Below are 16160 nucleotides of genomic sequence, written 5' to 3'. Positions count from 1 at the left end.
ACTTTAAATTTTAAACTGAACACACTTTATTACTGCAATTGCGAAAAAACATGAAGGAATTGTTCAAAATTCACCAAACTTTCACCACAGTGTCTTAAAAATATTGCACACCAATTTTGGAAGCTTTAACCCTTAAAATAACGGAACTCTAAGCCATCTCCGTGGAGATGTTGCCTGTACAACGGCAAAGAGAATGACTGGGGTAGGCGGAGCCTAGGAGGGATCATGTGACCAGCTTTGCTGGGCTCTTTGCCATTTCCTGTTGGGGAAGAGAATATCCCACAAGTAAGGATGACGCCGTGGACCGGACACACCTATGTTGGAGAAAATCACTTTAGTGGTCCACGGGATTCAAAATTGGGAGTTTAGTGGTCCCTGAGGTCCGAAAGGCTGGCGACCCCTGGTTTAGAATATTAGAATTTCCCAGTGATATTTCCCCATTCTAATACAGGTTACTCCCATGGAACGTCCATAGAACTGTATACAAAGACCAGAAAGAACATTTCATTTTTCAATACAAGATGGCATACCTCTAAGGCTTGTTGCTGTAAATGTTGAGTCTCCAATTTAGATATTGCTTCTTCCATGTTTTTAAGAGCTACCTTATAATCGTCCTCTTTTCTAGCAAATTGTTTCAGTTCATTTGTTAGCCTTTCATTTTCTTCTCTCATCTGATGCACAATTCCCTGCAGCTTGGTTTTTGCATTTTTTTCTTTTAGAAATAATTCCTTTATCCTAAAATTTATCATCAAAAGATGTTCATATTGTGTGACATTCAATTAATTTTTAAGATATTAAAATACGGTTGCAGATTATATTACTAGATGTCAAATGATAAAACAAATGAAAGTAATTTAAATCTATGGACATCATAATAGTAAAGATATTTTTAAGAATTCTAAAAGATTACAGAGCAAATTAGATGCATATCTTGTGCTTTCTTTTGTATGATTCTATATTGTGTCACGTGTAATAAATAGAACTATATAAACCTTTTATTCTCCTCTTTTTAGCTATTTTTTTTTAACTGCAAACAATACTGTTATCACAAAACATACAAAAGCAAGATTTTTTTAATACAGTTTATATTGAACAACAGCAAATAGCAGCTAGACAAAAGTGCTGCATTACTTCTCTGGGCACAGTTGAAGGTTTTTATGTTTTGTTAGCCGACTCGTTCATTTTGAATATAAGTATTTATTTATTTTTTCCAATACAATTATGTTAGACAAAAAATCCTTCTATTGAAAGTTAGCACTGAATATATTCTTAATGAACCCACATTGAAATGCTGCAGTTGGTGATGCCGTGTCAGTGATAACACAAAGTGAGTCAGTGCCACCTCAATACACTCTCTGAGCACAAACTGTTTCAGTGTAAGTGTACAGAACATATGTACATATATTCTGCATTCACCTGCGCAGAGTAAAAGCATTATGCAAATACTTTTACAAAAACTGTATTAAAAAAAAGTAGGGGTGTGCAACAGCGCTAGAAGGGTACCTATATAAGGCCAACAGATAAGGTATATCTCCTCTAAATACCCAAAAATAACTAATAGCAAAAAAGATAAAAACCTAATATGTTCTCAGACATAAAGGTAATTAATCTGTGGCGCCTCTAATGGCTAAATATATTCTTAGTACCAGGCTGATGTATACAATTTAAAAGCAGGATGCACTAATTGGAAATATAGATGCAAATGTTACCAAAGCAAGTATTTCAATGTAACAAATCCCAGACTCATATGTGCAACATTAATACAAGAGCCACCTGTGTAAGGAGTCGCTACAGTGTAGCTAATGAAGGGAGAAACTAACCTATGTAAAATTGCCACTAACGGTTATCAACAGAAATTAGTAGCTATGTTAAACAAATGACTAGCTACACGTTAGGCTAATAATAAGCTTATCAGTGTGAGATATCTTTAAATATAGCGAACACTAATCAGTGCAGCATCATAAATACAATACCGCTAGATATTTTCATGAAAACAACTTTATAAAAAAAAAAAAGCTTAAAAAAAAAAAAACTTAGAAGTTAATAAAAACATTCACATATGTAAATACATGTTAAACCTTATACATCATAAGGGAAATGAAAAGTTGAGTTGATAAAAGTTCAATAAAGTTTGTTGATTTCCAAGTTATTATGAACAATCCAAAGCAGTCTGTGTATAGACAAAAAGACAAGGGATCCTTGTCAGAGTATAGCATAAGTTGATGATGGCTGGTTCGCTCTAAAGAGATATTATTCTTTCGATCCTTTTGCTTGTATCCTCCGTTACCAGGACTTTACTTTGGCTTTCTCCTAAAACTTGTTTGTATGCCGCCTCTATAGAGTATTGCGGACAAACTATGGATACCTCTAAGGGTTTAAAGCAGAGTAACGCGTTTCGGCTGCAAGCCTTTCTAAAACTATGCTTACCGGTGTATCTGCAGCTAACTTATACCCCCACCTTAAAAGAACATTTCTTAAAAGTTGTTGAAATAGTCTTAATGTGGAAGAAAGTAGACTTATTGAAAAAATTAAAATGTTTATAAATGTTTTTCAATTTAATACGTATCATTTAGGATGCTTAGTTATATATACTAGTTAAATAAGTGTTATAGGACAATTTTAGACAAATTCTAAGCTAATCCAGATATTAATATTCATGGTGGAGAGTTAAAAGCCGCTACAGATATTCCGTTTACATTTGGCTACATCATTTCTATAAAAACTCAGTACATTTATATACATTTAGACTAAGAAGTAGAATAATAGCAATAAAAATTAAAACTGATCAGACAGGGGGAACCCTTCATGTTGAAATCTCTTTTTAGTATTTTAGTAGATAGTCTATTACCAATTATTTGAAGAATGTGTATATATTCTATAAATGTGTTATTGTCAATTGAACATATTAATATTAGTCTAAGTCAAATTAATTTCTTACTTAAGGGCTACTTTTTTAGAGGCTATTTTTGTAGGGGATCATGATCAAAATATTGTGTAACTTACAATTTAAAATAAAATGGGTTTATTCCTCTATATCCCTATATGCTATGTGCTCATTCACTCATATATTATCTACTTGTGAGATTAATATATAGAATAGAGACGTTAATAGGTGCTTAAGGATGTAAATTTTTTTACAAATCTATAATTTCTATTTACAATTATTACTTGTGCTATGTGCTCTTGATCTGTGATTATAATTCTATTCTAATATATTGCTTATTCTGACAAAAAACAGCTAATTTCTATTTCCTGATTTAGTCATTTTGGGGTGAGGGTGTCAAGTTTGTATATCCATTGGGTCTTAAGTTTTCATAATTCTTTATTCGTATTCATTCCCCTCCAATATTTCTTTAAATTTAGCTATCCCTGTATATGAAAAGTGTTTAATATTTGCTTCATTGCATATTTTAAAATGTTTGGGGATGGGTAAAATTATTTCTCATTTAAGGAGGAATATTATCATCAGCAATGTGGCACGGCTATGGGGACCAGTATTGCCCCAAGTTATGCAAACCATTTTATGGGGTTATGGGAGCAGGAGTTTCTGCAATCCCAGCAGCTTGCAGCAAATCTGGTCCTCTAAAAATGCTACATTGATGATGTACTGATTATATGGAAAGGGACAGAAGCAGGATTTCAAAAGTTTTTAATAGCCATGAATGACAAGAACAAAAATATTAAATTCACAAGTGAAAGTAGTAAAGAAAAAATTAACTTCTTAGATCTGGAAAATGAAATACAAGAACCTATTTCAAACCTATAGATGCTAACAACTATATACATCAATAAAGCTGTCATTATTTAAAATGGAAAAAAAATATACCTAAAAGCCAAATGCTGAGAATTAGAAAAAAACTGCAGTTTGGAGGAGGATTTTAAGGACCAAACAAAAATACTAAAACAAAAGTTTATGGAAAGGGGTTATGAGAAAAAGCAGATAGACAAAATTACAAATATGGTGGGAAATATGAATAAAGAAGAGCTTAAAACAATCAATCTAAACAAAAGAAAACGAAAGAACTTAGAAGTAAATTATTTGTGCCATTTGTAACAAAATATCACGAGAATAACCATATTTTAGAAAAGATTATACAAAAACATTGGCCCATACTGAAAACGGATGATAGAATAGGAGAACAGTTACCAGAAATTCCCAATATAGTCTATAAAAGGACAAGAAATTTGAAGTCCATACTAGCTCCCACTTAAATTAAAAAGAAAAAATAGTAGATAAAGATCTATACGAAAAAGAAAATTTATGCTTACCTGATAAATTTGTTTCTTTTTAGAAACGATGAGTCCACGGATTTGATCCTTACTTGTGGGATTACGCCTCTTGGTCAGCAGGAGGAGGCAAAGAGCACCACAGCAGAGCTGTATATATAGCTCCTCCCTTTCCTCCCACTCCAGTCATTCGACCGAAGTTAGGAACAGAAAGGAAAAGCTAAAGTGCAGAGGTAACTGAAGTTTAACCAAAAAATAAAAACCTGTCTCAAAAAACAGGGCGGGCCGTGGACTCGTGTCTAAAAAGAAACAAATTTATCAGGTAAGCATAAATTTTCTTTTTAAAGACACGATGAGTCCACGGATTTCAACCTTACTTGTGGGATACAATACCAAAGCTATAGTACACGGATGAAAAGGGAGGGACAAGAAGGAACCTAAATGGAAGGCACAACTGCTTGAAGAACCTTTCTCCCAAAAACAGCTTCAGCCGAGGCAAAAGTATCAAATTTGTAAAATTTAGAAAAAGTGTGAAAAGAAGACCAAGTTGCAGCCTTGCAAATCTGTTCAACAGATGCATCATTTTTGAATGCCCATGAGGAAGCAACAGCCCTAGTGGAATGAGCCGTAATCTTTTCAGGAGGCCGCTGTCCAGCAGTCTCATATGCAAAGCAGATGATACTCTTCAGCCAAAAGGAAAGAGGTAGCCGTAGCATTCTGACCCCTACATTTTCCCGAAAAAACAACAAATAACGAAGACGATTAACGAAAATCTTTAGTCGCTTGTAAGTAAAATTTCAAATCATGGACTACGTCCAAATTATGCAGCAGACGTTCCTTCTGAGAAGAAGGATTAAGACACAAGGAAGGAACAACAATCTCCTGATTAATGGTCCTGTCTGAAACAACTTTAGGAAGAAAAACAAGTTTAGTACGCAACACCACTTTATCTGCATGAAAAATAAGGTAAGGGGAATAATATTGCAATGCCGAAAGCCCAAATACTCTTCGAGCAGAAGAGATAGCAACAAGAAATAAAACTTTCCAAGACAATAACTTAATATCTATGGAATGCATAGGTTCAAACGGAACCCCCTGAAGAACCTTAAGAACTAAATTCAAACTCCAAGGAGGAGCAATTGGTCTAAACACAGGCCTGAGTCTAGTCAGAGCCTGACAAAAAGATTGAACATTTGGAACATCTGCCAGACGCTTATGCAACAAAATAGATAAAGCAGAGATCTGCCCCTTTAGGGAACTCGCTGATAACCCCTTCTCCAATCCTTCTTGGAGAAAAGACAAAATCCTAGGAATCCTAACCCTACTCCATGAGTAGCCCTTGGACTCACACCAATAAAGATATTTGCGCCATATCTTATGGTAAATCTTCCTAGTGACAGGCTTACGTGCCTAAATCATAGTATCTATGACCGAATCAGAAAAACCTTGCATGGCTAAAATTAAGCGTTCAATCTCCAAGCAGTCAGCTGCAGAGAAACTAGATTTGGATGATGGACCTTGAATGAGAAGGTCCTTGCTCAATGGAAGCTTCCATGGTGGCAGAGATGACATGTCCAGCAGATCGGCATACCAAATCCTGCGAGGCCACGCAGGAGCAATGAGGATCACTGATGCCCTCTCCTGTTTGATTCGAGCAATCACCTGGGGAAGGAGAGCAAGCGGGGGAAAGACATATGCTAGGCTGAAAGACCAAGGAACTGCCAACGCATCTATCAGCTCGGCCTGGGGATCCCTGGACCTGGACCCGTATCTCGGAAGCTTGGCATTCTGACGAGACACCATAAGTTCCAAATCTGGCCGACCCCATCTGAGAATCAGGTTTGAAAATACTTCCGGATGCAGCTCCCACTTTCCCGGATGAAAGTCTGCCTGCTCAGAAAATCCGCTTCCCAGTTGTCCACCCCTGGGATGTGGATCGCCGACAGATGGCAAGAGCGAGTCTCCGCCCACTGAATTATTCTGGCTACCTCGGTCATCACCAAGGAACTCTTGGTTCCTCCCTGATGATTGATGTAAGCCACTGTTGTTATGTTGTCCGATTGGAATCTGATGAATTGGACCGAGGCCAACTGAGGCCAGGCCAGGAGAACATTGAATAGTGCCCTCAGCTCGAGAATGTTGATGGGAAGGAGAGACTCTGCCTGAGTCCATACTCCCTGAGCCCTTAAAGAGCCCCAGACTGCTCCCCAACCCAAAAGGCTGGCATCCATTGTCACAATCACCCATGACGGTCTGCAAAAGCATGTCCCCTGGGATAGATGATCCAGAGACAACCACCACAGAAGAGTCACTCGTCTCCTGATCTAGGGTTATTCGAGGAGACAAATCTGTATAATCTCCAGTTGCAGAGAATTGAGGTGAAACCGAGCAAACAGAATGATGTCCATTGCCGCTACCATCAATCCAATTACCTCCATGCACTGAGCCACTGACGGCCGAGGATTGGACTGAAGGGCTCGACATGTATTCAGGATCTTTAACCTTCTGACATCCGTCAGAAAAATTTTCATTGATATAGAGTAGATTAGAGTTCCCAAGAATGGTACCCTTGTCTGCGGGATTAACAAACTCTTTCCCAGATTTACCTTCCACCCGTGAGTTCTCAGGAAGGATAGAACAATGTCAGTATGGGACTTTGCTAGTTGATGACGCCTGGATCAGAAAATCGTCCAGATAAGGCGCCACCGCAATGCCCCGCGGTCTTAGAACCGCCAGGGAGAGCCACAAACTGAAAATGTTTGTCAAGAAAGGCAAACCTCAGAAAATTGTGATGATCTGCGTGTATAGGAACATGAAGATATGCATCCTTTAGATCCACTGTCGTCATAAATTGACCCTCCTGGATCAATGGATGGAACTCTGAGAAACTTGTTTAGACTTTTGAGGTCTAAAAAAGGAAATTTATGCTTACCCGATAAATGTATTTCTTTTGACGAGTCCACAATATGATATGACGAGTCCACGGATTTCATTCTTACTTGTGGGATTAGGTCTCCTGGTCAGCAGGAAGTGGCAAAGAGCACCACAGCAGAGCTGTATATATAGCTCCTCCCCTCCCTGCCACTCCAGTCATTCGACCGAAGTTATGAAGAGAAAGGAAAAGCCAAGGTGCAAAGGCTTTGAAGAACCTTTCTCCCAAAAACAGCCTCTGACGAGGCAAAGGTATTAAATTTGTAAAATTTGGAAAAAGTGTTTAGAGACGACCAAGTTTAATCTGTTCAACAGAAGAATCGTTCTTAAATGCCCATGAGGAAGCCACAGCCCTAGTAGAATGAGACTTAATTCTTTCAGAAGGCTGCTGTCCAGCAGTCTCATATGCAAGATGGATGATACTCTTCAGCCAAAAAGAAAGAGTGGTAGCCGTAGCTTTCTGGCCCCCTACACTTCACAGAAAAAACAACAAATAATGAAGATGACTGACGGAAATCCTTAGTCGCCTGCAAGTAAAACTTCAGGGCACGAACCACGTCCAAGTTATGTAACAACCGCTCCTTCTTAGAAGAAGGATTAGGACACAAAGAAGGAACAACAATTTCCCGATTAATATTCTTATTAGAAACAACCTTAGGAAGAAACCCAGGTTTGGTAAGCAACACCACCTTATCAGAATGGAAAATAAGATAAGGAGAATCACATTGTAAAGCTGAAAGCTCAGAAACTCTGCAAACAGAAGAAATAGCAACCAAAAATAAAACTTTCCAAGATAACAGCTTAATATCTATGGAATGCATAGGATCAAACAGAACCCTTTGAAGAACATTAAGAACCAGATTCAAACCCCAAGGAGGAGCAATTGGTCTAAATACAGGCCTGATTCTAGTCAGAGCCTGACAAAAAGATTGAACATCTGAAAGAAATGGAGTGGGAGTGCTGCTACACAGGTCGATTTCTTTACAACCGCTAACAGTGATCAAGGACCCAGAAGGCCGATATATATTGATAGTGGGCCTCCTATTTGGGAAACCTATTACACTACTCAATGTTTATGCCCCCAACACTGTCCAACACTATTTTATCAAAAAAATAACACGCCTCTTGTTGGACCATCGCAAAGGGATGGTGCTGCTGGGCGGGGACTTTAACTTCCCCATTAACCCTCTGTTAGACACCTCAAATCACACTTCCAGTGCCCCCAGACACATCTTAAAATCTGTCAAAAACACTTTATCGGACCTCAGTTTACACGACATTTGGCGTACCCTGCATCCCACGACAAGGGACTACACATACTACTCTAACGTACATAAAAAGTATTCACGCATCGATTACTTATTTACAGACTCACTGGGACTCACATCTTTGACTAAGTGTGACATAGGTACCATCTCCTGGACTGACCATGCCCCGGTTTCATGCACCGTAGTTTGGCCTGACTCCCCTCTTATTGACTTTATCTGGAAAATGGAAGACCACCTACTACTAGACCCAATCACGAATGAGAATGTAGGCAAAGCTATAACTGAATTTTTTTCTCTTAACACACACACGGACACGTCCAGCACAAACAACTGGGAAGCACATAAGTGTGTCCTACGGGGAGAGCTAATTTAAATAAGAGCAAAAAAAATGATAGATAAAAGAGCTCACTATGAAGGCCTACACTCCTCAATACACCACTTAGAACAAAAACACAAAGCAGACCCACAAAATTTATCACTTATGGCATCACTAACCCACGCTAGGAATGAACTAGGTGAACTTATCACGACTGACTCACAAAGACAGGCATTATACCTCCGACAGCTCTATTATGACGAGGGCAATAAACCCGGTAAGGTGTTAGCTCGATCCATTAAACGGAAAAAATACAAAACCTTTGTACACTCTCTTAAAACAAATGATTCCACAGAGATAAAAGACAGCAAAGGTATAGCGAATACATTTTGCCAATACTACCAATCACTATATAACTTAAACAACACCTTAAATACTGATAAGGGCCATCAAAACAACACTAAACAATCATTGATAACAAAATATTTGGAAAACTTACCCCTTGAATCACTCATCGAGGATGAATCCTCAACCCTGGATGTACCAATTACAGATATAGAAATAATAAAAGCAATAGGAGAAATACCAACGGGAAAATGCCCGGGACCAGATGGTTTTACCCCAAAATATTATAAAAATTATAACTCTCTACTGGTCCCACACCTTCTTACTCTTTTTTAATGAGCTATCTTATACCGAAACATTACCCCGCCAGATGCTAGAAGCTCACATCTCTGTTCTTCCCAAACCGGGCAAATCACCAAATGCTCCAAGTAATTTCCGCCCGATACCCCTGTTAAATACAGATGTCAAAATCTTAGCAAAAATACTGGCCAACAGACTAAATAAATACCTCCCAAAGTTAATATCTACTGATCAGGTAGGCTTCGTTCCTGGCCGCGAGGCCAAGAGATAACACTATTAGAATACAACACATAATTAATTAAGCCAAACATAACGCACGTCCACTTTCACTCTTTTCTACAGATGCCGAAAAGGCTTTTGATAGGGTGGACTGGCTCTATCTCAGACAAGTAATGACTAAGATGAAATTTGGTGAACCTTTTCTGAGAATGTTTTTTTCATTGTATTCCAATCCGAACGCAAGGGTGAGGGCTAACGGAGTCCTGTCAAATACATTTGATATAACAAACGGAACCCGACAGGGATGCCCGTTGTCCCCTTTATTATTCGTCCTCTCATTCGAAGCCCTAGCCCAGAAAATAAGACATAATGACAGGATCGTTGGAATAAAAATAGGCGACATAGATAGTAAACTTATCATGTACGCCGATGATATCCTTTTCACAATGACCAATATAGAATCCTCAATCCCAGAACTCTTAGCAGAACTACAACAATATAGCCAAGTTTCCAATTTTCATCTTAACCTAACCAAATCGGAACTACTTAATATTTCCTCACCACCACAAATAGTCAATCACCTAGCTGCCAAGTACCAAATCACAATAGCAACAACCAAACTCAAATACCTAGGAATATACCTTACTGGCAACCCAAAGAATCTATTTCATTATAATTATGAACACCTGAAAAACGAGATCTCCAGGGATCTTAACTCTTAGAATAACAAACCCCTGTCGTGGCTCGGCAGGATAGGAATTATAAAAATGAACATACTGCCCCGGTTGTTATATCTCTTCCAGGCTCTTCCCATTCCCGCGCCCATAACATTCATCCCAAAATTACAATCACTTATAGACAGCTTTATAGGACGAGGGAAAAGAAATAGAGTAAGGAGACAGACGGTATTCCTGCCCAGAAGTAGTGGAGGACTGGGCGTCCCCAACTTAGCACACTACAGGAAGGCTATTGCATTGCAACAAATAGTGGACTGGAGTCATAACTCAGATCAAAAAGCCTGGGTACAAATAGATAACCACATAATGAATAGAGGTAACACAGCTACATTAGCTTGGACGGAACCTAGAAAGCGCCCAGATGTAATAATACACTACCCAACTATTTCAGAGACTTTTAGGGAATGGGATAAGACTATAGCTACAAACACGCACATCTCCTCAATTTGCTCACCACTGCTTCCAATCAGAGAGAACCCAGACCTACCTATATGCAAAATGCATATCTCTAATAGACAAAAATACAGTTTGGGAGAAGGTATACTACACTCAGTAATAGATCAGGGCAATATCATGACCTTAGAGAGATTGCAACTATGGGACAAGACGCTTTTTCCTAATTGGTTTTCCAGATCCCAACTCATTCACTTTATTTTAACACACAAGCACAAACTTAAACTACATCGTGAACTAACCCCCTTTGAGAAGTTATGCACACAGAGAACGCCACCTAAACACACAGTATCCCTTCTATACAAGATACTATTACACCCAAATGATCAGACATTACGAACATATGCCCGGGCCTGGCATGCAGAAGCTGGCACGACTTTGAAACCAGAGGTCTGGAATAGATCTTTTCAACAAGCGAAAAAAGCCTCTTCATCATCTTACATACAAGAGATCCATTACAAATTCATTAGCAGATGGTACCTAACTCCTGCTAGACTACATAAAACGGCACCGCATATAACAGACAGATGTTGGAGAGGATGCGGACAGAGGGGCACAATGCATCATATATGGTGGACGTGTCCTAATCTTGCAAAATACTGGAAGGCAGTATTTGAATCTATGTCTGCAGTCCTTGACACTACTATTACGCCTAATTTTAATGCCCTCTTATTTTTAGAAATACCTAAATTGCAAAACAGTATCAAAACCTCACTCCTTCTTATAATGCTCAATAGTGCTAAAAAGTTAATTCCTGGATATTGGAAAACCAGCAATCTTCCCACACAGCAGTAATGGCGTACACAGACATCAGACTTACTTAGACTGGAACGTTTCCATTACTTGAAATCTGACAAACTAGCGCACCACCAGGAGATGCTGGATATGTGGGGCGGTCTCAAACCTTAAACAAGTCACGCATCAAAACTGGTATAGATGATTTAACAAACCTTATTGAATATACATAGCACTCATTCCATCCCACTTCCTTCCCGTATATCCCCAATCCCCCTTTCTTACTTTTGCTTAATACTTCTCACTGGAGAATCAATCATATATATCATTTACATTCCTATTCTGACATCCAGTGACATCTCCCCCTTGTTAAAGGATTATAGAGAGAAGGTATTTGTTGGTACTTGTATTTTGTATAGGCATATTACCAAAAAACTCTTGTACAGAGTAATAAGTTTCAAGTATGGCTCTAGTTAATGTATAAGATATGCATAATGTAATTAGTGTGACTGTAATGATGCAGGTCCACGAGTTTTCTTTTTCTTTTCTATGTATCTGTAATTCTGTAACAATCAATAAAAACTGTTAAAACTCAAAAAAAAAAAAAAAAAAAAGATTGAACATCTGGAACATCTGCCAGACGCTTGAGTAGCAAAATAGACAAAGCAGAAATCTGTCCCTTTAAGGAACTTGCTTACAACCCTTTCTCCAATCCTTCTTGGAGAAAAGAAAAAATCCTGGGAATCCTAACCCTACTCCATGAGTAGCCCTTGGAATTGCACCAATAAAGATATTTACGCCATATCTTATGGTAAATCTTTCTAGTAACAGGCTTACGTGCCTGAATCAAGGTATCAATGACCGAATCAGAGAACCCTCGCTTCGATAAAATCAAGCGTTCAATCTCCAAGCAGTAAGCTGCAGAGAAATTAGATTTGGATGATGTAAGGGTCCCTGAATGAGAAGGTCCTGCCTCAATGGAAGCTTCCTCGGTGGCAGAGATGACATGTCCACCAGATCGGCATACCAAGTCCTGCGAGGCCACGCAGGAACGATGAGAATCACTGAAGCCCTCTCCTGTTCCACCCGAGCAATCACCCGTGGAAGGAGAGCAAATGGAGGAAACACATAAGCTAGGTTGAATGACCAAGGCACTGCTAAGGCATCTATCAGTTCGCCCTGAGGGTCCCTGGACCTGGATCCGTATCTCGGGAGCTTGGCATTCTGACGAGACGCCATAAGATCCAGATCCGGACTGAGAATCAGACTGGCAAAGACCTCCGGATGAAGTTCCCATTCCCCCGGATGAAACGTCTGTCTGCTCAAGAAATCCGCCTCCCAGTTGTCCACTCCTGGGATGTAGATTGCCGACAGATAACAAGAGTGAGTTTCCGCACACTGAATTATCTTGGATACTTCTGTCATCACCAAGGAACTCCTTGTTCCTCCCTGATGATTGATGTAAGCCACAGTCGTGATGTTGTCCGACTGGAATCTGATGAATTTAGCTGAAGCCAACTGAGGCCAAGCCTGAAGCGCATTGAAAATTGCTCTCAACTCCAGAATATTGATTGGAAGTAGAGACTCCGACCGAGTCCACACACCCTGAGCCTTCAGGGAGTTCCAGACTGCACCCCATCCTAGCAGACTGGCGTCCGTTGTCACCATCACCCATGAGGGTCTGCGAAAGCACGTCCCCTGGGACAGATGATCTGACGACAACCATCAAAGAAGAGAGTCCCTTATCTCCTGATCGATATCTATTTGAGGAGACAAATTTGCATAATCTCCATTCCATTGTTTGAGCATGCTCAGTTGTAGAGGTCTGAGATGAAAGCGAGCAAACGGAATGATGTCCATTGCTGCCACCATCAATCCAATTACTTCCATGCACTGAGCCACTGATGGCCGAGGATTGGACTGAAGGATTCGGCATGTATCCAAAAGCTTTAACTTTCTAACTTCCGTAAAAAAGATTTTCATGGATAGAGAATCGATTATAGTTCCCAGGAAAGGAACCCTTGTCTGTGGAATTAGAGAACTCTTTTCTAGATTCACCTTCCACCCGTGAGTCCTGAGAAACATAATTTATGCTTACCTGATAAATTCCTTTCTTCTGTAGTGTGATCAGTCCACGGGTCATCATTACTTCTGGGATATTACTCCTCCCCAACAGGAAGTGCAAGAGGATTCACCCAGCAGAGCTGCATATAGCTCCTCCCCTCTACGTCACTCCCAGTCATTCGACCAAGGACCAACGAGAAAGGAAAAGCCAAGGGTGAAGTGGTGACTGGAGTATAAATTAAAAAATATTTACCTGCCTAAAAAACAGGGCGGGCCGTGGACTGATCACACTACAGAAGAAAGGAATTTATCAGGTAAGCATAAATTATGTTTTCTTCTGTTAAGTGTGATCAGTCCACGGGTCATCATTACTTCTGGGATACCAATACCAAAGCAAAAGTACACGGATGACGGGAGGGATAGGCAGGCTCTTTATACAGAAGGAACCACTGCCTGAAGAACCTTTCTCCCAAAAATAGCCTCCGATGAAGCAAAAGTGTCAAATTTGTAAAATTTGGAAAAAGTATGAAGCGAAGACCAAGTTGCAGCCTTGCAAATCTGCTCAACAGAGGCCTCATTCTTGAAGGCCCAAGTGGAAGCCACAGCTCTAGTAGAATGAGCTGTAATTCTTTCAGGAGGCTGCTGTCCAGCAGACTCATAAGCTAAACGAATTATGCTACGAAGCCAAAAAGAAAGAGAGGTAGCAGAAGCTTTTTGACCTCTCCTCTGCCCAGAGTAAACGACAAACAGAGAAGACGTTTGTCGAAATTCCTTAGTTGCCTGTAAGTAAAATTTTAGAGCACGGACTACATCCAGGTTGTGCAGTAGACGTTCCTTCTTCGAAGAAGGATTTGGGCACAAAGAAGGAACAACAATCTCTTGATTGATATTCCTGTTAGTAACTACTTTAGGTAAGAACCCAGGTTTAGTACGCAGAACTACCTTATCCGAATGAAAAATCAAATAAGGAGAATCACAATGTAAGGCTGATAATTCAGAGACTCTTCGAGCCGAGGAAATAGCCATTAAAAATAGAACTTTCCAAGATAACAACTTTATATCAATGGAATGAAGGGGTTCAAACGGAACGCCCTGTAAAACATTAAGAACCAGGTTTAAACTCCATGGTGGAGCAACAGTTTTAAACACAGGCTTAATCCTGGCCAAAGCCTGACAAAAAGCCTGGACGTCAGGAACTTCTGACAGACGTTTGTGTAACAGAATGGACAGAGCTGAGATCTGTCCCTTTAATGAACTAGCAGATAAACCCTTTTCTAAACCTTCTTGTAGAAAAGACAATATCCTAGGAATCCTAACCTTACTCCAAGAGTAACCTTTGGATTCACACCAATATAGGTATTTACGCCATATCTTATGGTAAATCTTTCTGGTAACAGGTTTCCTAGCCTGTATTAAGGTATCAATAACTGACTCAGAAAACCCACGTCTTGATAAAATCAAGCGTTCAATTTCCAAGCAGTCAGCTTCAGAGAAGTTAGATTTTGATGTTTGAAGGGACCCTGTATCAGAAGGTCCTGTTTCAGAGGTAGAGACCAAGGTGGACAGGATGACATGTCCACCAGGTCTGCATACCAAGTCCTGCGTGGCCACGCAGGTGCTATTAGAATCACTGATGCTCTCTCTTGTTTGATTCTGGCAATCAATCGAGGAAGCATCGGGAAGGGTGGAAACACGTAAGCCATCCTGAAGTCCCAAGGTGCTGTCAGGGCATCTATCAGGACTGCTCCTGGATCCCTGGATCTGGACCCGTAACGAGGAAGCTTGGCGTTCTGTCGAGACGCCATGAGATCTATCTCTGGTTTGCCCCAACGTCGAAGTATTTGGGCAAAGACCTCCGGATGGAGTTCCCACTCCCCCGGATGAAAAGTCTGACGACTTAAGAAATCCGCCTCCCAGTTCTCCACTCCCGGGATGTGGATTGCTGACAGGTGGCAAGAGTGAGACTCTGCCCAGCGAATTATCTTTGATACTTCCATCATAGCTAGGGAGCTTCTTGTCCCTCCCTGATGGTTGATGTAAGCTACAGTCGTGATGTTGTCCGACTGAAACCTGATGAACCCCCGAGTTGTCAACTGGGGCCAAGCCAGGAGGGCATTGAGAACTGCTCTCAATTCCAGAATGTTTATTGGCAGGAGACTCTCCTCCTGACTCCATTGTCCCTGAGCCTTCAGAGAATTCCAGACGGCACCCCAACCTAGAAGGCTGGCGTCTGTTGTTACAATTGTCCAGTCTGGTCTGCTGAATGGCATCCCCCTGGACAGATGTGGCCGAGAAAGCCACCATAGAAGAGAATTTCTGGTCTCTTGATCCAGATTCAGAGAAGGGGATAAGTCTGAGTAATCCCCATTCCACTGACTTAGCATGCACAGTTGCAGTGGTCTGAGGTGTAAGCGTGCAAAGGGTACTATGTCCATTGCCGCTACCATTAAGCCGATTACCTCCATGCATTGAGCCACTGACGGGTGTTGAATGGAATGAAGGGTGAGCCAAGCACTTTGAAGTCTTGTTAGCCTGTCCTCTGTCAGGTAAATCTTCATTTCTACA

At 40.3% G+C, this 16160-nt stretch overlaps 1 protein-coding gene across 1 annotated transcript in view; it reads right to left on the bottom strand.

Moving 5' to 3' along the window:
* The window catches only part of LRRCC1 (leucine rich repeat and coiled-coil centrosomal protein 1), a 418892-nt gene that overhangs the window by 316399 nt on the left and 86333 nt on the right, over positions 1 to 16160 (bottom strand). Inside the window, exon 10 of the mRNA XM_053715905.1 lies at positions 531 to 735. Coding sequence (XP_053571880.1) covers positions 531 to 735 — 205 coding nt within the window. The remainder of the gene's footprint in view (positions 1 to 530; positions 736 to 16160) is intronic.

The sequence above is a fragment of the Bombina bombina genome, chromosome 5 (assembly GCF_027579735.1).
Source record: "Bombina bombina isolate aBomBom1 chromosome 5, aBomBom1.pri, whole genome shotgun sequence".
NCBI classification, from domain to species: domain Eukaryota; kingdom Metazoa; phylum Chordata; class Amphibia; order Anura; family Bombinatoridae; genus Bombina; species Bombina bombina.
The sequence above is the reverse complement of the archived record's forward strand: the minus strand, read 5'-3'. Positions and strand labels throughout refer to the sequence as shown.